This window comes from Physeter macrocephalus, chromosome 19 (genome assembly GCF_002837175.3).
Source record: "Physeter macrocephalus isolate SW-GA chromosome 19, ASM283717v5, whole genome shotgun sequence".
NCBI classification, from domain to species: Eukaryota; Metazoa; Chordata; class Mammalia; order Artiodactyla; family Physeteridae; genus Physeter; species Physeter macrocephalus.
Genome location: NC_041232.1, coordinates 8,953,539 through 8,975,247, shown reverse-complemented (window position 1 = coordinate 8,975,247; position 21,709 = coordinate 8,953,539). Strand labels below are relative to the sequence as shown.

Sequence of the window (21,709 nt, the reverse complement as noted above, 5' to 3'; positions counted from 1 at the left end):
AAAGAAAAAAAAATTTTATATCGGGAATTCCCTGGCAGTCCAGTGGTTAGAATTCTGTGCTTTCACTGCTGAGGGCCCGGGTTCGATCCCTGGTTGGTGAACAAAGATCCCATAAGCCACGTGGCATGGCCCAAAAAAAAAAATGTTTTTATATCAATATTTATGACAAAAAGACAACAGTGTAAAAGCAATCACTTAAAATTATACTTTCCATAAATGTCATTAATGTAACTAGATGCTGACAAACTGCTTAAAATGCCTTGAGGGACTTCCCTGGTAGTGCAGTGGTTAAGAATCCACCCACCAATGCAGGCGACACGGGTTCAAGCCCTGCTCCGGGAAGATCCCACATGCCGTGGAGCAACTAAGCCCGTGCGCCACAAAAAGCAATCACTTAAAATTATACTTTCCATAAATGTCATTAATGTAACTAGATGCTGACAAACTGCTTAAAATGCCTTGAGGGACTTCCCTGGTAGTGCAGTGGTTAAGAATCCACCCACCAATGCAGGCGACACGGGTTCAAGCCCTGCTCCGGGAAGATCCCACATGCCGTGGAGCAACTAAGCCTGTGCGCCACAACGACTGAGCCTGTGCTCTAGAGCCTGCTGGCCACAACTACCGAGTCCGTGCGCTGCAACTACTGAAGCCCACGCGCCTAGAGCCCATGCTCCACAACAAGAGAAGCCATCAAAACGAGAAGCACGCACACCGCAACAAAGAGTAGCCCCCGCTCGCCACAGCTAGAGAAAGCCCATGCGCAGCAACAAAGACCCAACACAGCCAAAAAATAAATAAATAAATTTATTTAAAAAAGAAAAAATGCATTGAGTTATATGTCTACTGCAAAGTATATCCGTGAATCTTAGTCAGTGATTAGGATTGTAGCTTTTTAAAATCAATTTATGCCAGTCTTAAAGACATATATACATATGTCACTAGGGAGGTCACCTCTGAGAAGAGCTTATGCAAGACTGACGTCTGTCTTGCTGGCATTTGCCCTCTCCCTGGCTCTTCTCATGAACTTGCCTTGATGGAGAAGGCCACCTGGCAAGAAACTGAAGGTGGTCTCTGGCCAACAGGCAGTGGGGAACTGAGCCTGTGATCCAACCAACCCTGTGGAATTGAATCCCACCAACAACCGGGGGAGTGAGCATGAAGCAGACCCTGCCTCAGCTGAGCTTTCAGATGAGACCACAGACCCTGGGCCAACAACACCTCCATTGCAGCCTTGTGAGATACACTGAAGCAGAGGACCCAGGGAAGCCCAGGCTCCTGACCCACAGAAACTGTAATAAATGTGTTGTGTTAAGCCACTAAATTTTGGACTAATTTGTTACACAGCGATGCATAACTAATACAGGCACCAAGGGGAGCCTGAATGGTGGCATTCACTGAAACCAGGCAGCAGACACCTGGGCTGGGGGTCAGAAACACGTAGGTTCTAAGGCCTCATCTTGCCTCTAACTTGTCATGTGGTCTTAGGTTAGTCTTGCAGCGATGCATAACTAATACAGGCACCAAGGGGAGCCTGAATGGTGGCATTCACTGAAACCAGGCAGCAGACACCTGGGCTGGGGGTCAGAAACACGTAGGTTCTAAGGCCTCATCTTGCCTCTAACTTGTCATGTGGTCTTAGGTTAGTCTTGCCTTCTCTGAACCTCAATCTTCCTTTTTTTTTTTTGGCCATGCCCGGCAGCATGGGGGATCTTAGTTCCCCAACCAGGAATCAAACCCATGCCCCCTGCAGTGGAAGCATGGAGTCCTAACCACTGGACCACCAGGGAATTCCCTGAACATCAATTTCTTCATTGGAGAAGTAGGACTAAATAAAAATAACATTCACTATCTCAGTAGAGGTGATATAGCATATTGCTTGATAATAATAATCATATAATAATAAAATCTTGGCCAAGCACTTTTACATCTATTATCTTGTTCAATCATCAAAACAAACCTCTAAACTATAATGGATGAGAATAAAGAAAAGAATATAGACATACACACATATATATATGAATAACCAAATCACTTTGCTGTATACTTGAGACTAGCACAATATTGTAAATCAATTAGACTTTAGTTAAAAAAAAAAAACCTCTACAAAGCATGCTAATAGCCCATTTCCCACTTTTATTCAATCAATATACATTAAGTACCTACTGTGTGTCAGGAGCTGTTCTAGGAGGTTGGGATGTGTCAGTGAACAAAACAACAAAACAATACATGTAATAATAGGGAAGAAGAATCTGAGTTTCAGAAAGGTAAAATCATAGAAATGGTGAATGCTTGAAGTCCCGAAAATGGCAGCTGGCAATGCTGGGTTTAACTCCAGAGGCTTTAATGTTACCTGCTAAGCTATATGGGGAAGATAGACAATGTAGTATAGGAGTGGACTCTGGGCTCTGGGGTGGGAACACAGGTCTTAGCTCTGCCAGCTGTAGGACACTCAGTGTCTTAGTTGGGTTTTCCCAGAAGCAGACCCCGGGACAAAGGTCCGAGTGCAAGGTGTTTACTTGGGAGGTCATCCAAGGAAGCACCAGTAGGAGAGTGCAGAAGTAAAACGGGGAAGGGACGCAACTAATAAGGGTGCATATCAGGCAAGTTACCACCATGGGAAATTGCTGCTGGATTCCACTGGAGGGCTCTGGGAGTCAGTGTGGAACGCGCACCTTAGAATTCTACCCGATAGCCGAGGAAATTGGGGTATTTATACCCTGGTTGAACGCTGTTCCCAGGTGTTAACTCCCTGGCACCTGCAGCCACCTTTCTCGCTTTTAGACACTGAGGCTTTCAATTCCTCCTGAGATAGCCCTCAGGCACAGAGATGCGGAAATTGGCAGCTGCAATTGGCAGGAACCACTTTTGCTACACCTCTCCAATCCTCAGTTTCTTCAGATGTAAAATGGGAATGATACTACTTCACAAGATTAAATGAGACCATATCTGTAAAATATTTAGCACAGTGCCTGATATATATACAGTAAGCAATCAGTAAATACCAGATATTATTATTGTTGTAATCATACTATTTTTTTAAAGGAAAAAGATAGATCACCTTTGCTTTATGTGCAGGTTTGGATTTTCTTTTTTTGGTGGGGGGTACGCGGGCCTCTCACCGTTGTGGCCTCTCCCGTCGCGGAGCACAGGCTCCGGACGCGCAGGCTCAGCGGCCATGGCTCACGGGCCCAGCCGCTCCGCGGCATGTGGGATCTTCCCGGACCGGGGCGCGAACCCGCGTCCCCCGCATCGGCAGGCGGACCCTCAACCACTGCGCCACCAGGGAAGCCCCAGGTTTGGATTTTTAACACCGCACCGATCCTTTCCAGTGTGACTGTTGTGGGGGAACAATTCTCCCCGGGTCTCTTGTATTTCTGCACAGCTTGTGAGCAGAGGCGCTGGCTGCCCTTTGGCTCCAGGCTAGCATTTCACGGTTGTTTGTGTAGACAACAGCCTTGGAGGACAGCGATACTGCCTCCTTCTAGAGCAAGGGGAAGGTCTGTTTACTGCCCAGTGCGATAAAGATGATGTCTCTCTCCAGGGCAAAGGCTGAGCAGGTTTCCGGCAGCCCATTGTAAAAGATTTGGGTTCCCGAAGTGTGAGATGCCCGAGCTGTGTTGCAAATCCATTGCACGTGTAAGATTCGCCTCGACCCGTCCTCATCATCCCTATGGGGCTTGGGGGCAAGAGGAGCCAGCACTAACATACTACTCAGGCTGCCTGCTGTGCCGTGAGTAACAGTCTTTTGTCTCTGACCCAGGGGTCTTGTGTCTTCTGCCTGCGTGCGTGTGTGTGCGTGTGTGTGTGCGTGCGTGCGTGTGTGTGAAGCTGGGCAGCTTAACTTGTTAGCCTTCAAACAGAGTAAAATGTCAGCCTCTTCACAGTTCTTGACAACTTGTAGCTAAGGGCTGAAAACAAATCCCCAGCTTCCCTTAGAAATGGGATTTGCTTCCGGGCGGCACCAGGTAAAGCCGCATTCCCAGGATGCCCTGCCCCAGCCCACGTGGCACAGGTCCCTCACCTGGGAACTCAGACAGGGTGGTCCACAGCAGGTCCATGTAATCCTCCTCACTCAGGTACTCACAGGCCAGGCTGCATTTTGCCTCTACCGCCTTCCTCCGGCTGGAGACTGGGAGGTGGAGAGAGAGAGAGAGAAAAAGAGCAAGAGGCATGCGCAGTCTTGGGTCGCAGCCTCCCGCTCCCCACACCTCCTTCCCTGGGTGTGATTTGGTTGGGAGGCCAGGGAAGGAGCATGGGCTCAGGACTCAGACAGACTCAGGTGTGAATCCCAACCAGCAGTGTTAGAGCTTCATCTCTTTAAGCCCCAGGTTCCTCATAATCCTGGGGCTAATAAACCCTGGGGCAAGGTGGTTGAGACACTGAAAGCAGGTTGTGCATATGAATGTGCTTAGCCCAGAACTGGCACATCCTAGGTGCTTTTGTGGCAGACAGACTCTAGGGTGGCCCCAACGACCCCCACCTATATTATCTGGCCCCCATTACTTCCTTGATCCCACCTTCTCTCTCCCTCGCTCTGTTCACACTACTCCAGCCGCACTGGTCTCCTTGCTGTCCCTTCAATACACAAGGCACGTTCCTGCCTCAGGACCTTTGCACTGGCTGTTCTCGTCCTCCATTGCACTTTATATATCCCCATGACTAATTTCCTCACCCCTTTTGAGTCTTTCTTTAAATCTCACCTTCTCACTGAAGCCATCCTGACCACCCCACTTAAAACTCTGACTTGCCCACGGCCCCTTACTCTGCTCCACACTCCTGACCTCCCTTACCTTGCTTTATCTTTTTTCCCCCATATCATTTGTTAGGAAACAGAGTCAAAGACTTTGAAATGGGCAAAATGTCCTGTCTTGTGAACCCTTATAGGTTACCTCAGCTTTCATGATCTTTAAGCTCTTCTACAACTTCACATTATAGAATACCAGTGCAAATGATTCTTGTCCATAAAAATGCAAGCAGTGTCTGGTGGTGATGCAATTGATTATTGCCTTATGCACACTGCCAATTTTTGCCTCTAAGTGTAAATCCATTTCAGCTTTTCTGATTGCCTATATACATGTGTTTTTGTTTGTTTGTTTGTTTGTTTTTTGCGGTACGCGGGCCTCTCACTGTTGCGGCCTCTCCCGTTGCGGAGCACAGGCTCCGGACGCGCAGGCTCAGCAGCCATGGCTCACGGGCCCAGCCGCTCCGCGGCATGTGGGATCCTCCTGGACCGGGGCACGAACCCGTGTCCCCTGCATCGGCAGGCGGACTCTCAACCACTGCGCCACCAGGGAAGCCCTACATGTGTGTTTTGAATTCTCCTTTGAGCCAACTGTAACCTCTTACTGGTGTTAGCAGACAATTCCCCATGGGTCTCTCATATTCTCTGCCTGTTTTATAAGCAGAGGCACTGACTGCCTTTGTTCTGGACTATCTTTTCAAGGATTTTAGTTTAGCAAACAGCCTTGAAAGATAGAGAGGATCTCCCTTTGGTGCAAAGGGCAGGTTTTCTTATGGCCTTTGAAGATAGAGCATCTTTCTGCAGAACAAAGAGCTGGCAGGCTTATCATCTGGTATAAAAGATCTGGGTGCCCTAAGTTCAGGGTTGCTCTCATAACACAATCCACTGCTCCTTCCCTATCACTTTCCCACCCAGGTGTAAGAGTGAGCTGTTAACACGGGGTGGCAAACGACTGACCGCCTGCAGGCCAAATCTGGTCCCCTGCCTGTTTCTGCCTGGCCAGCAGGCTAAGAATGGTTTTTACATTTTTTAATGATTTTTAAAATCAAAAGAAGAATAACATTTCATCACATAAGAATGATATGAAATTCAAATTTGTGGTTGTAAAAAAGATTTCCTCGGTGGGAACTCCCCGGCGGTCCAGTGGTTAGCACTCCACGTCCCTCATGCTCACTGCCGAGGGCCCGGGTTTGATCCCTGGCTGGGGAACTAAGATCCCACAAGCCGTGCTGCGTGGCCAAAATTTTAAAAAGGTTTCCTTGGAACACAAGCAAGGCTTGCTTGTTTACATATTATCCATAGCTACTTTTCTGCTACAATGGCAGAGCCGTTTGGCCCACAGAGCCTAAAATATTTACTATCTGGCTGTTTATAGAAAAACTCTGCCAACCCTTCCTCTATAACATCCCAATGGATCCCCTGCTTTGCTTAAGCAGGTCCACTGTTAGCGGTGAAACCAAGCAGGAGGCTGTGGGGCAAATCCTGGGTACGAATCCTTTCCATGTCCCCCGTTCTTGCTTGTAGGAACCAGGCTTCATTCAAGCCTCCTAGACCCTCCCTGAGTTCCAAAGGTCAGGTTCAAACAATTGCTAATCAGGGAAGGGAGGGGATGCAGAGAAAGGGGAGAAGCTGTCAAGAAACAATAGTGCAGACTTGGGACAGAGTCCTGGTTCCTCCTCAAGGAATATACATAACAATATCTTTGAGTTCTTCCGCAGGAACTAAGGCCCTCACCCAGGTTGAGGATGGTTAACTCAGGCCGAGCACAAGATTCCTGGAACATCACCCTGTTCCCTCACCACCAACCAATCAGAAGAAAGTCACATACCCTGCGGCCCTCCCCCCCACCAAATTCTGCCTCTAAAAACTTCTCCCCCGGCCAAACCATCGGGGAGTTCAGGGTTTTTGAGTACAAGTCACCCGTCCGTCCTCCTTGCTCAGCCCTGCCATAAACCTTTCTCTGCTCCAAACTACGACGGTTTCAGTTTGTTTGGCCTCACTGTGTGTCAGGCACACGAACTTGTGTTCGGCCACAGAGGCAAAGGATTTAGGCTCAATCAATACCAAACCCCGAATTTATAATTGACCTGCTTCCCAGGGCAGTTAAGGCTCTCCCACACCTCCCAGCGAGATGTGATTCTGCTGTATTATTCAATCCTTATACCAATAAACAAAACTATTAACTCAGATTATAGAGGCTTCATATGAAAAAGATAATTGGACAAATCCCGCAAACAGGCAAGAACTTGATCTTTTTATCCCCCATCCCGGGTTCAATGCTAGGAATCTAATATTCCCTTAAAGACGGATTGGTTTGAAGTCCAGACATCTGTATATAGACTTGGCTCTTTATTCATTCCTTTTGTCCAGTGCTTCCCACCTCCAGCTCTACAACACAATCACCTAGGGAGCTTTTCAAACCCACTCATGCCTGGGCCCTACCCCCGAAGCCGCTGATTAAATAGGTCTGGGCATTGTTTAAATGGCACTGCCTTTGTTGAAAAGCTCCTCCAGGTGATTCTGTTGTGTGGCCAGGATCGAGCTCCAACCTGATTCTCAGACTTGATGCACACGCAGAGGATGGCTACACAGGGTCACAGCCATAAAACTCAGGGCTGTACTTCATGGACCTCTTTAGGGGACACAAGATGTGATTCTGCTCTAATGTCAGGTCTACCATGACAAGAAGGTCCAGGTTTCTACAGAGCATCTTGGAAACCTCAACCCAGCTCTTTCATGCTCAGATTTTGCAGAAACTTTCTCCCTGGAGTTTGTGCAAGGCCAGGCCCTGGGAGGGCAGAACCCTCCCAGGGTTCTGGGGTGTGTGTGTATGACCTCGTGTGTTGGAAGTGGGGAGGGGCGGGAGGGGACGGTGTTAACTGCTAAAGGGCTGTTGATACTCACTGCTGCAGACATCTCCTGCCTGGAAGAGCTCAGTGGTGAGCAAAACTAATCCATAGTAAGAGAATGCATTGGAAAACCTGCCAGGAAGGAAGCAAGAAAGGTAAGGAAATGATGGGAGAAATGCATGTCCCCATTCCCTCACCCCTCCGGAAGGACTTGCAGCTTTAGCAGCAGAGACTAGGCTTTGGGCTCAGGCCACACTGGGCCTTTGCAGGGCTTTTCTGGACTGCTTGAGCAGGAGATGGCGGATACAAAGCATAATGATGCGATAAAGGGAAGTGATCCTGTGTCCTTTGAAAGATCAAGAACTGAATTCTATCACAGACAAAGCTACCTCCAAGGCTGTTCAGTCAACTGGCAAAAGGAGGGGAAAAAAATGGGGGCACCAAAATTTGGTAGAAAACAGTCATTTTGACAGATGTCAACAGATGTCAGGGCTTCTGGGTTGAGTTGAATAGGGAGGAGGAGGGAGATATACTTAATAATATAGGTAGCCCCTACTTTTTCAAAAGTTTGCTTTACTGCACTTCACTTTTACGAAAGACCTACATTAGTACCTGGTTTTGCTCGCCAGAAGAAATCCGAAGAGGATTTTCACTTTTACGATAAAAGGGAAAAGCGAAAATAGCACCCAGCGCTTATTTTATAGAGGCAGCACTTGCCCCAAGCAGCGAGAGTAGCGCCACCAAGCTCCTTTCCCGGGAACTACACTCAGCACCTCAGCATCAAGCTGCCATTAGCTTTTTTTTTTTTTTTAATTTATTTATTGAAGTATAACTGATTTACAATGTTGTGTTAATTTCAGCTGTACAGAAAAGTGATTCAGTTATACCTATATATACATTCTTTTTCAGATTCAAGCTGCCATTAGCTTTGAACTGTGTCTATGAGCATCTGTGCTTTAACTCCATTTATTTTGTTTCTTTTATTAGCAAGACATGTCCTCAGGTAATTATTTCTCTTTATGCCACTTCAGCTTAGGAAAGCTTTCATTGGAACGCTCTACTTTGAACAGCAGGGGGAAAACTGTATGCAGAACTGGGCTCCAGCTTTGCCCCCGCATTCCTGAGAGCTAAATCAACTCACCAAGCATTTATTAAACACCTGCTGTGTGCCCAGTCAAATGCGGAGTCTGCAGACTTCATGAGCATTTCAGATCAGAATGACGCAGTTAACTAATTCCCGACTGTCCTTGGAACCAGAATACTCAAGTCTGTAGGGCCGGAATATTCTCATCCTGTGGTACAGTTATGTGGGAGCTCAGTCATAATCAGAAGCCGGTGATTACTTTCCTTGAGTTACAACATGTGCTCGCAAATGTGATTTCTATAGTATTCTAAAATTAGTCTCTATTTAATTGCTTAGTATTTAAGTAGTGTCAGCCCAACAGAATTACATGCACTCAAAGATAGATACTCTCAATTCTGTTCCCCCACTTTTTAAAATATCCTGCCAGCTCCATACTTGTACTGGGCACACAGCAGGTGTTTAATAAAGGCTTTGTGAGTTGATTCAGCTCTCAGGAATGCGGGGGGCAGAGCTGGAGCCCCGTGCTTTGTATTATCAAAGCTTTCCCCTCCTCTTCCCTGCAGTTGACCTCTTTGAGGACACTCCCATGCTAATTAGCACTTCTGCTCAAAGGTGAATAGGAAAAGCGAGAACTGTCGAAAACAGGACACATAGCCTCAACCGGGGTAATTTTGTGCACTGTTAAATGCTGTAGAAATTACAGCATTAAGGGTAGAAAGAATTGAAAGAAGGGCTGAAATTTGACTAGCTGTGGACTATAAGTTACTCACTACAAATGCCCTCCAGCCAATGCCAAGGTGGTTATTTAAGAAAAAGTGGAACAAGAACTGAAAGTTCTAAGAATGCCCATGTTGACCAAATCAGTGGTTCCCAAAATATTGGCCCTGTGCTGCTGGTGGTACCCAAGGCAATATGAATGGAGAGGGGGATGGATACAGCAAAAGTATTCAATCTGTGTGAAAAAAAAAGATTCCTTTAAGTTTCCTTTCAATTCTTTAATTGTATCTCAGTCTTACTTACGGGCTAACGAGTCCCTAACACCTCCCCTCTCTGTCTTTTTTTTTTTTTTTTTTTGTAATTTAAGGCAAATTTTAACCGATTTATAAAAGTCGTATATACAAAATACGTTTAAACTAACCCCCGTAGCTATACAATACACTTTTTACACTGCATCATGTATCTCTTAACCTGGAACACAGCATCCGTAAACCGAGGCCAGTTCCCCACCGTCGGTGCCATTATGGGGGCGGGTGTGGAGCTGCAGCGACACCCCAGGGGCGGAGCCAGTGAGCCGGCACTCAGCTGTTGCCCTTGAATTTCCTTTCTGAGCGTAGAGGCCCCGGAAGAGCTCAGAGCTCCGTTTCTGCAGCTGCCGCCGCCTCTGATCGCCCCTGCAGCCCCGCCCCCTCTGCGGGGTCCCCCACGCGCTACAGGGGCCACAGCACAGCACAGCGGAGGACGTGGCAGAGCGGAGGGGGCCGAGCACACAGCACTGAACTTCCTGGCCGCAGTGGTGTCAACAGAGAATAACGTGCCTGCCAATTTTAGCTGGTTCGATTGGAGTGAAGGAAAAGACACTTGGAAAGTTTTGCCATTTGCATAACAGGTCAAAAGGTAATGCTTTAAGACCCTAGAGATGGGCAGACTCCATAGAGATCTATTTTAAATTTCTCGATAAACAGGCTTGTTAGAGAATCTAACCGTTAAGATGACGGGGAGAAAGTTTCACAGGCTGCCCGTGAGCCCTCCTGGGACGGGCCTCGCCCCCCCGGCTTCCACAGACTCCGCAGCGAGAGCTCTGGCCACCTGTTTGCAGGGGAGCCTGGAAAAGGTGCCCGGGCTCATCCAGTAAGCTTGGGTGAGGAGGGAAGCCACGGAGAACTGGCTTTGTTAGCCCGACTGTCAGATCAAGGCTGGTTCCACGTTTGTGATCTGAGTTCCAGAGTCTCCTAGGTGACAGTGCTCTCTGCCCACCGTGGGCACCGACCTTTTTTGAGGGCAGCTTGACAGGCGGTGGTGGGGAGACCTCCAGCGTCACCCGAGGCTGCGGGAGGCTTCCCCGGGGCCCGGCCACTGAACGGAGGGGGTGGGGCCCCAGGGCAGAGGGTTCACCTGCACGGACACGTGGCGGTTCCGTGAGATGCCTTAAAGCGCACACCCGGCCTGTCACCACTCAGGGTGGGCGCTGCGCCTCACAAAATGGGGCCTCCTGGAACCCCATTCTCAGTTCCTTCCCGACTGGAGAAATTCTGAAGTCGGCTGAAAAGCTGAGCCCCTGGACCAGCACCAGGAAGCACCAGAACCCAGAGCTGAGGGCCTGTTTCCCACGACTCACAAGGGTCATGCTCTCAGCTGCCCCTACGTTGGACTTCCCTCGGCCGGACTCTGGGTCAGCCTCACCAGGCGGGATGCGCGGTCCACGCCTCCCCGGTCACCAGAGCGGTCTGGCTCTGCGACCTGCCGGGAAATTCGGTCCCGCGGGAAACCTCCACCTTGACTGTGAATAGCTGGGGTTATGTTCATTTGGGGGAATTAATCAGCTTCTGAAAGCACAAAATAAAGTGAATTCAGTGTTAATAGAAAGGCGCCTGAGTGACAAGCCTGGCACAGACTGACCAGGACGACTGTGACCCCGTGCGGCTCAGCCCTGTCTACACTCCGCTGGCTGTGCAATCAGAGTGCTGGCCGCTCGCCCGCCCAGGAGGAAACTCGGGCTGGTCCAGGAACACCCAGTAGCTGCTCTAGTGTTTCACTGTGGTCTGTGTTACACACACACACACACAAGAGAAAACCACCAGAATAAAAACACTACCTTCATAACCAGATCAGAAGCGGAGAACCCAATTTCCAGGGGGAGCCAGGTGTGCGCTTCTCTGTGAAGCGAGCCACGGGGCCGCGTTTACGGCAACAGACGCAAAGTCTCCGGGTCCCTGCAATAAGAACCTCACAGTGACGTGCCAAGGTCATTGCTGGATTTGAGGAGGAGAAGGGAGTCACCACAGGTCAGGATGGGATACAAGAGCAGTTCCCTCCTGTTCTCAGCTACTCCACACGCTAATTACTGGCTTCCGGAGAGGGCCCTGCTGCCTACGAGTACTGTGTTTTGGGGCAGGAATCTCACGGTCTATTTCTGAGTTCCACCCCATTTCCTACCCCTTGCTATACTCAGACGCCAATTCCCAGGAACATCCATCCTGCCAGGATGTTTGAGAACTCACTCGGGCCTGGCAACAACCCTCTCCTTCCTGTTGTAACCCGGGGCGGGAGCCTCGTGTAGGAAGTTCCCACGTTGAGCAGCGCTCCGCTCTCCTAGGGGCTCACGACCACCGTCAGGGTCAGCTGAACCCCTGCAGGTGTGCGGTCCACACCGAGGAGCTGCTCTGGGTACGAAGCATTCCATGTCATCCAGCGAGAGGCAGGCACTGGGGCTGCTTCGGGCAGGTAGCAACCTGTTGTGCTTTGAAGTAAGTTTTCACCTGAAGAGATGCCAACGTGGTGTGGAAACCAAAACCGCCTATTTCGATATGCCATCCTGAGCACCAGTGGACACCCAGCCTCTAAGTTCTAGAGGGTTCTGGAGGGCGAGACCTGGCAGGAGAGCAAGGGCCCACATGAGCAGCTGGGCCTTGTGTGACCTGAAGCCCTCCTCCAGCAGAAGGCAGGAACCAGACACCGACAGTGGGACCGAGGAGGCGGAGTGGCCCTTCCACGCCCCGCGGGCTCCACTCCACCCACAGCGAGTCTCACCACCTCCCTGAACTCAGCGCGTACCACGTGCCACCTGCCGTTAAGGGATGTTAACACAGCAAGTGCCGGCCTCTGAGCCGCCTTAACCAAGCAGCTCCTTCCTCTGGGGGCCCGCCACCACCCTCTTCAGGGCCCAGGAGGCGCTTCACAAATGCAGTCAGTAAAAGCAGCCCCTGCTCGGGGGGGTGCTGAGCTCTCAGCCCTCCCAGCTGCAGGCCCAGCACCAACCTTGGCACCAGGGCCTGCGCGCGGAACGCCGAGTCCGTGAAATGCAGGAATCCCACACGCAAGGCCCACCTCTGCCTAGGGCTGCCAGGCAGACTTTAAAAGGGCCTGTCTTTTTCTTCAAACAGAGCTCCCTAAATTTCCAGGCATCACTGAAGAATGAGGTTGCTGAGCGCATCTGATGTACCTTATGGAGAAGGTGGCGCCCAAAGGCCCGAAAGGACCACCCGACACACAGTCGAAAGCTTAGTGGGAACTTCTGCTCTTCACTTAAACCACAACCGAAAACCCAGCATCACTTTCTTCCTGAGGCAGGTCGCAGGTCACAGTGAGGGGAGGATTCGGGGGCCATTACGTTGTGGACCCCAACTCCAGCAGCCTGGAGGGAGTCCTCCATGGTCCTCTGCTTCGTGGCTCCTGAGCCCGGCTGCACAGCAACCACCCAGGAAACCAGGAGTGCATTCATGTGACGCCTGTACGGCACGGTCTGAGTGGCTCAGCCCAGGGCTTTGCAAAGCCCCTCAGGTGATCAGACTGCAGCGCCAGAGCTAAGCATCATGATCTAGTCCAACTTTTTACAAATGGGGAAACTGGAACCCAAAGAGCTTGGCCCTCAGCCACGTGGATAATGACGAGTGCACGTTCCTCTGGGGTGAAGGTGCGCTTCTGCCTCCCCCACTGTGGGCAGTTTAGGGGCCCACACGTGGACGCACACAACGCCTACCCGGGCAGTGGCCACTGGACAACACGTATGTGCCTTTTCTACATGAGAATCCTGAGCTCCATGAGCTCTGTCGACTGGGAATCATTCACACTTTGCGTCGGTGGTTTCTTCGTTTTGTGACGGGGAAAGCCACCCCACGGGGTTGCAGAGAAAGAGTTCCCACCCTTCCCTTCCCTTGGGCTTCCTCCAGCCTCCGGTCTCTGGATATGTCCACGTCCATCACCAGGTCCTCTCCTCGGGCTCCCAGGTCTCAGGGCAGCAGGATCCCGCCCTCACACACACACACGTGTCTTTACATGTGTTTGCCGCTGTTCCTTGTCCTGAAGTCTTGTTCCAGAGGCGTCCACTCAGCACAGTGTTGGTGACAGCGCTCCTGTGTCCCATGTGGAAATAAAAACTGTGATCGACAAGTCATGAACCTTCAAGGAACATTCGGGTTTGAGTTATCCAACTTCTCTGAATTTTGGGGACTGAAAAATTAATGTTGGCTTCGAATGCTGAGTTGATATTTTCTATTAAGCAAAGGAAAACTAAGGCTTTATCTTAATAAACATCCCGAAACTGAAGGTGGTCAGATCATCAAACCAGCCCCTCCTGCCAATGCTAAAATGCTGTGCAAAGCGAGAGCGGCGAGTAATTCACCGCGACTGCTCTCCTCCTAAACGGTGCCTTTACTCACGATACCAAGTTAGTGTCTGTTCCCAGGATGCCCAAGTCAGTCAGTCATAACTAGTAACCTTGTTTCAAGATTATTTCCTGATCTTGGAGTTGAAATAAACGGACTCATTTTTATCAAAGAAGTAAAAAATTTGCAAGAATAAGGAGTCTAGAGATCTCTATAAATTACAAAGCTACAACGCAATATCTTTGAAACAATTTCTCTACAAACTGAAGGGTTAAAAAAATATTTCAGTAAAAAATGTACACGTGTCCTTATGTGAGGAAACTATCTTAGTTTGAGGAGGTTTATTGTTACACTTTTGTAACAATAGATGAGGCACAACTATCTCCTGCTTCTCTAACATCTCAATAGAAAAAAGACAATAATCGAGGGTAACAGTGAAATTAAAATAAAATCAAATAGAAAAGCCTAAGGTTTTGGAGAGAAAAGTGACTGTAATCTATGTGTAGAAAGGCTGTAAATGGTTTCAGTTGACCTTGCAGAGAGCGATCTTCTTCTCGGATGACGACCAATCACGGAATTGAGGGCCGGGAGCCTTGCAGGACTAAGTCGTCCACTCAGCCCGCCGTGAAGAGAGGGGAGCCCGCTTCCCTGTCTATACCAACTCGCTTCCGCCTCTGAAAGCTAACCAGCAACCGCGTCAGAAGGTGTAAAGGACAAACAGCGCTTGCCGACCGCGCTGACCCCAGCTCGCCGGCAAGCCTCAGGCACGTGCACCCGCTGCGCCGACAGCGAGGGCCGCCGCCGCCTCCTCCGCCAGGGCCCCGGGGAGTGTTTCCAGGCTGGCGAGGAAGCGCGTGGGTCCCAACACACACGTGTGAGACCTGGAACCCGGCGGGCCAGGAGCGCTCTTGCCCCAGGACAGGGTCCTCTGAGCAGTGACAGCGGGGTCTCGGGCCGCCCTGACACAGACCATTGAGAATGTTCTTTTTCCTTTAAACCTCGGTCGTCGACCCCGATCCCGGGGCACATCCTTTCAGTTTATGAAGAGCCATAGGAAGCAGTACAAAAACAGCAACTTTTCGCCAGCCGAAAAAAAAGAGCCGAACCCCCAGCAAACATCCACAGAAAGCTTTGAGCGCCCAGAGAGATAGGATTTCATGTTGTCTCATTAAAACGCTGTGATAACAAGGCTGACTCAGAAGCAGTTTTCTTCCTCCCTTTCCTTCTGGGTCAGCATCTGCCACAAGATCCCTGTTTATCTGCTGGGTGAAGGCGAGCGAGCCACTCACCAGGGACACAGGACCGGGAACAGTGTGGCCTGGGGATGGGGCCCAGGGACGGTTACTGAACCACAGGAACATTCTGGTGCCACTGACAGAGGAAGCTTTTTTCTCCTTTAAATGCTAGGCAGAGTCCTCAACACGTCAGACACTCTTGAGTAGAGTAATACACAGCGGGGACCAGTTTGGAATGCGATGTATTATTTTTTGGGGGGGCGGGGGTTGCGGTACGCGGGCCTCTCACTGTTGTGGCCCCTCCCGCTGCGGAGCACAGGCTCCGGACGCGCAGGCGCAGCGGCCACGGCTCACGGGCCCGGCCGCTCCGCGGCACGTGGGATCCTCCCGGACCGGGGCACGAACCCGCGTCCCCTGCATCGGCAGGCGGACTCTCAACCACTGCGCCACCAGGGAAGCCCTGGAATGCAATGTATTTTTAAACACAGCGAAAGACACCTGGACAGAGTAACCGGACAAGTTAACTGAGTGCAAGGTTGACCAGCCTGCGTCAACATGCACAGCCTCTGCGGTTTCACTCAGAGGCGATCACGTCCGACAGTTTTCCTACGACGTGTGCATGTGAGTAGAAGCGAGAGACCTTGATGAGAACCTCGATTCTCGGCCGGCCACCGGAAGGCAGAGCGGAGCCGGGCAGGGTTAGCGAAGGCTCTGCTGGCAACGCCGCCAGCTCTCAAAAGCCCCTGGGCGGAGAGGAGCTCTCCGCTTCCTCTAAAGAAGGAAAGGCTCCCGGCAGCGGACTGCAGGTGTCTCTCGGAGACAACTCCTCTGCAAGGCCAGATGGTTTAAATCTTTGCCGAAGGGCGGGCAAGGGGCGGGGAGGGTGGACACAGAGGCAGCAGGCGCTGCCCTGTGCAGAGGGGAGGGGGCCGTTCACGGCAGCGTCCGTGTGCACACCTTCCGCCCCGTGTCCTGTCGTGTCGTGGGGTGATCTGACAGGGCGGGAAGAAAGCGCAGGTTGTGGGGGACATTAAGTCAAGTCCACACCGCCAGCTCTCACTCCCACCCTCTCATCTAACAGCCGGGACCAACTGGCACAAGAGACTTAAAAGGCAACGCGCTCCCCTGGGGAGGTGGCGGGGACAGCCCGTGATTGACCTCCTTTCACCTCCTACAAACCTCCACCAGGCAATGCTCCTCACCAAGCACTTGCGAGTTAGAGAGAAAAGCCATCTGCAAAGACGTCGGGTTTTGTGTTTCTGTCATTAAAGACAGAGCATGCGTGCGCACACACGCAGTCCTCAATTACATTGTGTCAGAGAAGGAATAGTTTCCGTAAAAAGAAAGCAAGCTGTGTTATTAGGCATTACACATTAATACCAAAGTGATCGCTGGGGTTTTCCGTAGTTTCACTAGTCCCCAGGATTCAGTAGCTAACATCAAAGTGTCACGTCCTTTGGCCTAGAGCACAGCGGCGTGGTGGGCCTCACAGCATCCCGGAGCCAGGTGTTGAGGGCACGGATTCGGGAGACCCGCTCCGGGACACCGGGGAGATCTGGCCTCTGGCCGGCCAGGCTGCTCAAGGACCACAAGAGTGAGGGGCATCCTCTTTCACTGCAACATAATATTCTTTCAGGTTCTCTTGCAGGATGGTGTCCTTCACAGCGTGAAACACGAAGCGGTTGTTCTCCGTGTCTATGGCAGTGGTGAGGTGGATTGCTGCGATTCCGTCTCTTCTGGTTGAAATACTGGACCAGGTAGCACTGGACGTCCTCCAGCCTGTGGGGGTCACCCTTGAAGTCTGGGAAGTGCTTCTTCTTTTTCTTCTGCTTTTTTTAAAAATAACTTTATTTATGTTATTTATTTATTTTTGGCTGCACTGCGTCTTCAGTTGCTGCGCGCGGGCTTTCTCTAGCTGCGGCGAGCAGGGGCTACTCTTCGTTGCGGTGCGCGGGCTTCATCATCCCGGTGGCGTCTCTTGTTGCAGAACACGGGCTCTAGGCGCGGGGGCTTCAGTAGTTGTAGCACGCGGGCTCAGCAGTTGTGGCTCCCGGGCTATAGAGTGTAGGCTCACGTTGTGGCACTCGGGCTTAGTTGCTCCGCCGCATGTGGAATCTTCCCGGACCAGGGCTCGAACCCGTGTCCCCTGCATTGGCAGACGGATTCTTAACCACTGCGCCACCAGGGAAGCTCTGGGAAGTGCTTCTTGATGCTGATGGTCTTCATTTTCGCCACCAGGAGGTCCATCTTGTCGAGGAGCAGGATGATGGAGACGTTGAAGAAGAGCTTGTTGTTAACGATGGTCTCAAAGATGTTCATGGACTCCACCAGGCGGCTGGTGCGCCTGTCCTCCATGAGGACCTGGTCGTACTCACTGGACGAGACCATGAACAGGATCAAGGTGATCCCATCAGAGCACTGGAACCACTTCTGGCGCTGAGACCGCTGGCCACCCACATCCACCATCTTGAAAGGGATTTTTTAAATGACAGAGTCTTCTCTAGCTGCGGCGAGCAGGGGCTACTCTTCGTTGCGGTGCGCGGGCTTCATCATCCCGGTGGCGTCTCTTGTTGCAGAACACGGGCTCTAGGCGCGGGGGCTTCAGTAGTTGTAGCACGCGGGCTCAGCAGTTGTGGCTCCCGGGCTATAGAGTGTAGGCTCACGTTGTGGCACTCGGGCTTAGTTGCTCCGCCGCATGTGGAATCTTCCCGGACCAGGGCTCGAACCCGTGTCCCCTGCATTGGCAGACGGATTCTTAACCACTGCGCCACCAGGGAAGCTCTGGGAAGTGCTTCTTGATGCTGATGGTCTTCATTTTCGCCACCAGGAGGTCCATCTTGTCGAGGAGCAGGATGATGGAGACGTTGAAGAAGAGCTTGTTGTTAACGATGGTCTCAAAGATGTTCATGGACTCCACCAGGCGGCTGGTGCGCCTGTCCTCCATGAGGACCTGGTCGTACTCACTGGACGAGACCATGAACAGGATCAAGGTGATCCCATCAGAGCACTGGAACCACTTCTGGCGCTGAGACCGCTGGCCACCCACATCCACCATCTTGAAAGGGATTTTTTAAATGACAGAGTCATGCTCCACGATGCCCTTGGTGGCCTTCCTCGCCAGCAGGATGTCCTGCTTGCTAGGGAAAATAATTCAGCTGGCCAATCCGATCCAAGTTATCTAGGAAGTTCTTCACTGATTGACCCAGCTGAAACTCCCTCTTCCGGCTGAAAGCTTCCCTGATGCCAGAATCCCTCCAGAGCGCGGTCAGAGCAGGTACATACAGCTGAAAGGTGGCAGACTCCACGGGCAGCCTTGCTTTGTTCTCAAAGGCCATAAGGAATATCCCCTGCTTCTCATTTTCAGAATACTGCCAAGGAACACCAAGCCTGTCTCGTGCATCAACCAGAACCCTTGAGCCCTTGAGGATGTTGTTGAAGATGGTGTCGCGGAACTCCAGAAGCGCACTCTGGTCGAACTCGCGGCCGTGGATGATGTGCCTCTGCTTGAGGAAGGTGGACTTGCCGCTCTCGCGGGGCCCAGCAGCAGGATCCTGACGAGGCGCCGCACGGCGCGCAGCTCGCGGTCCAGCCCCGCGTAGATGTCCCGGCTGCGCCTGCGCTGCCGCGCCTCGCGCTCCGCATCGCGGGTGGCGTCGGCCTCAGGCGGCAGCAGGAGACACCTGAGGGTCCGCACCGCACCGGACATGGCTGCCGAGGCCATGGACCCCGCGGCGGGAGAGGCGGCAGCAGGCCGCTCCCTCAGGCCGCGTCCAATGCCGCCGTCCCGAGGTCCCTCTGTCTGGCTCTTAAATACAGTGGTTCTGTCCCCTGGCAAACCATCAATCTAGCTACTTTTTTTTTTTTTTTGGCTGCATTGGGTCTTCGTTGCTGCGCGCGGGCTTTCTCTAGTTGCGGGGAGCGGGGGCTACTCTTCCTTGCGTTGCGCGGGCTCCTCATTGCGGTGGCTTCTCTTGTTGTGGAGCACGGGCTCTAGGCACGCGGGCTTCAGTAGTTGTGGCACGCGGGCTTAGTTGCTCCGCAGCATGTGGGATCGTCCTGGACCAGGGATCGAACCCGTGTTCCCTGCACTGGCAGGCGGCTTCTTAACCACTGCGCCCCCAGGGAATTCGCAATCTAGCTACTTTTTACTGTATGGTCACTTCTCGGTATCCGTGGGGGATGGGTTCCAGCACGCCCCGTGGATACCAAAATCCTTGGATGCTCAAGTCCCTCATACAAAATGGCATAGTATTTGCATATAACCTACACAATCCTCCCATATAGTTTAAATCATCTCTAGATTACTTATAATACCTAATACAATGTAAGTGCTATGTGAATAGTTGCTGGTGCACAGCAAATTCAAGTTTTGCTTTTTAGAACTTCCTGGAACTTTTTTTTTTTTCCATCTGTGGTTCGGTTGAATCCATGAACACGGAACCCGAGGCTAGGGAGGGCCACTTTTTTATCTTTAAAAGTGACTTCTGGGGGAGGGATGGACTGCGAGTTTGGGGTTAGTAGATGCACATTATGACATATAGAATAGATGGACAACCAGGTCTTACTGTGTAATACAGGGAACTATATTCAATGTCCTGGGATAAACCATAATGGAAAAGAATATGAAAAAGAATGTATATATATGTATAACTGAGTCACTCTGCTGTACAGCAGAAATTAACACAACATTGTAAATCAACTATACTTCAATAAGAATTAATTAATTAATTAAAGCGACTTCTGTCTATGGCCTGCAATTAAAGTTTTTCCTTAAAGCAGGTATACAGAGTTTCCTTTTTTTTTTTTTTTTTTTTTTTTTGTGGTACGCAGGCCTCTCACTGTTGTGGCCTCTCCCGTTGCGGAACACAGGCTCCAGGCGCACAGGCTCAGCAGCCATGGCTCACGGGCCCAGCCGCTCCGCGGCATGTGGGATCTTCCCGGACCGGGGCACGAACCCGTGTCCCCTGCACTGGCAGGCGGACTCTCAACCACTGCACCACCAGGGAAGCCCCCAGAGTTTCCTTTTAAAAGACATTTATCTGAGTAAAAAGTGAGTCAAATTTTTAAAAAAGGCTAAGAAAGTAATAGTATAGAAAATAATTTTTAAAAGGCTAAGAAAATAACAACAGGATAACACAGAAGTCAGGAAAGTGATGCTCCGTTCTGCAAATGTTGCTCAAGATGGAAGAGTTCTCTGTCCTCCAAGTTAAAACCCAAAACAGGGCGCAGAGGAGGGGGACCCGAGAATCAACAAACAGCTCTTACCATATAAACCACAGCAGCAAGGTTGTCCATCTAAAATGGGGTGTGAAGAGGTCCCTCATTTTGCCTCGGTCTTCCTGTTTCAAGACAAAGAATACCATTTACTCTCCTCCCCTGCGGATGTGTGGGCACAGGTTGGTAGCCTGAGACCAGTGGACACCTGAGGCTGGGAGGGAGGTTTCTGGTGGGCAGGACACTCAGGTTCCGAGAACCCGGGACTCAGATCCACGGCACTCAGCCCCCCAGGCCAGGGAGGCCTCCAGCCAGGACTCAGCGATGTCCAGAGGTGGAGATATTCCACACCCCAGCCCAACCTGGAATCCTGGAGCCGGGAAGCAGGCCCCTCAGGCTTGGCCCCTCTGAGGCCTCTCGGGCGATCCCATGGACCAGGGAGCAAACAACCAGTCCAAGATGCCTCCCGCCATTTCACACCCTCCCCACCCAAAGCCAGCTCTAGGTCAAGGTGACAGAAATTAATGTGCTGAAAATCAATTCACCAAAAGCCAACTTGCCAAAAGACCAATTAGCTAAATGACTCACTTGCCAATTTTATGTAATTTACTAATTTATCAAATCTTTGCTTTACAATGTTCTATTTTAAAACATATATTCTGGGGGGGGAGGGATAAATCGGGAGATTGGGATTGACATATACACACTACTATATATAAAATAGATAACTAATAAGGACCTACTATGTAGCACAGGGAACTCTACTCAATGCTCTGTAATGGCCTATATGGGAAAAGAATCTAAAAAAGAGTGGATATATGTATATATATAACTGATTCAGTTTGCTGTACACCTGAAACTAACACAACGTTGTAAATCCATTATACTCCAATAAAAATTTTTTTAAAAAGCATCAACAAGAAAAATAATTTTTAAAATATATTCTATGACTGGGATTATCTTCTTAGATTTATTTAATGAACATATTATTCTTAGCAGTTTGAGAAGTGCTCACTTATTTAAACATGCTAAAAGTTTTTTTTAAAAAGATTATGGGTGGGGCTTCCCTGGTGGCGCAGTGGTTGGGAGTCCGCCTGCCGATGCGGGGGACGCGGGTTCGTGCCCCGGTCTGGGAGGATCCCGCGTGCCGCGGAGCGGCTGGGCCCGTGAGCCATGGCCGCTGGGCCTGCGCGTCCGGAGCCTGTGCTCCTCGACGGGAGAGGCCACAGCAGTGAGAGGCCCGCGTACCGCAAAAAACAAACAAA

At 50.8% G+C, this 21,709-nt stretch overlaps 2 protein-coding genes and 1 pseudogene across 2 annotated transcripts in view; all 3 read right to left on the bottom strand.

Moving 5' to 3' along the window:
• SVOP (SV2 related protein) overlaps positions 1-21,709 on the bottom strand; it is a 37,348-nt gene that overhangs the window by 6,502 nt on the left and 9,137 nt on the right. Inside the window, exons 5-7 of the mRNA XM_028480536.1 lie at positions 20,496-20,569; positions 7,646-7,722; positions 4,022-4,129 (exon numbers count right to left, since the gene is read on the bottom strand). Coding sequence (XP_028336337.1) covers positions 4,022-4,129; positions 7,646-7,722; positions 20,496-20,569 — 259 coding nt within the window. The remainder of the gene's footprint in view (positions 1-4,021; positions 4,130-7,645; positions 7,723-20,495; positions 20,570-21,709) is intronic.
• LOC102995819 (guanine nucleotide-binding protein subunit alpha-12-like) lies at positions 16,448-19,879 on the bottom strand (annotated as a pseudogene).
• LOC129391580 (guanine nucleotide-binding protein subunit alpha-12-like) lies at positions 17,256-17,718 on the bottom strand. The gene has a single exon (XM_055080533.1). It carries the CDS (start codon positions 17,694-17,696, stop codon positions 17,397-17,399), a length of 300 nt encoding a protein of 99 aa, XP_054936508.1. The 5' UTR covers positions 17,697-17,718; the 3' UTR covers positions 17,256-17,396.

Coding starts and splice junctions, on each gene's coding strand:
- LOC129391580 (XM_055080533.1), bottom strand. CDS start 17,696: ATGGTGGATGTGGGTGGCCAGCGGTCTCAGCGCCAGAAGTGGTTCCAG.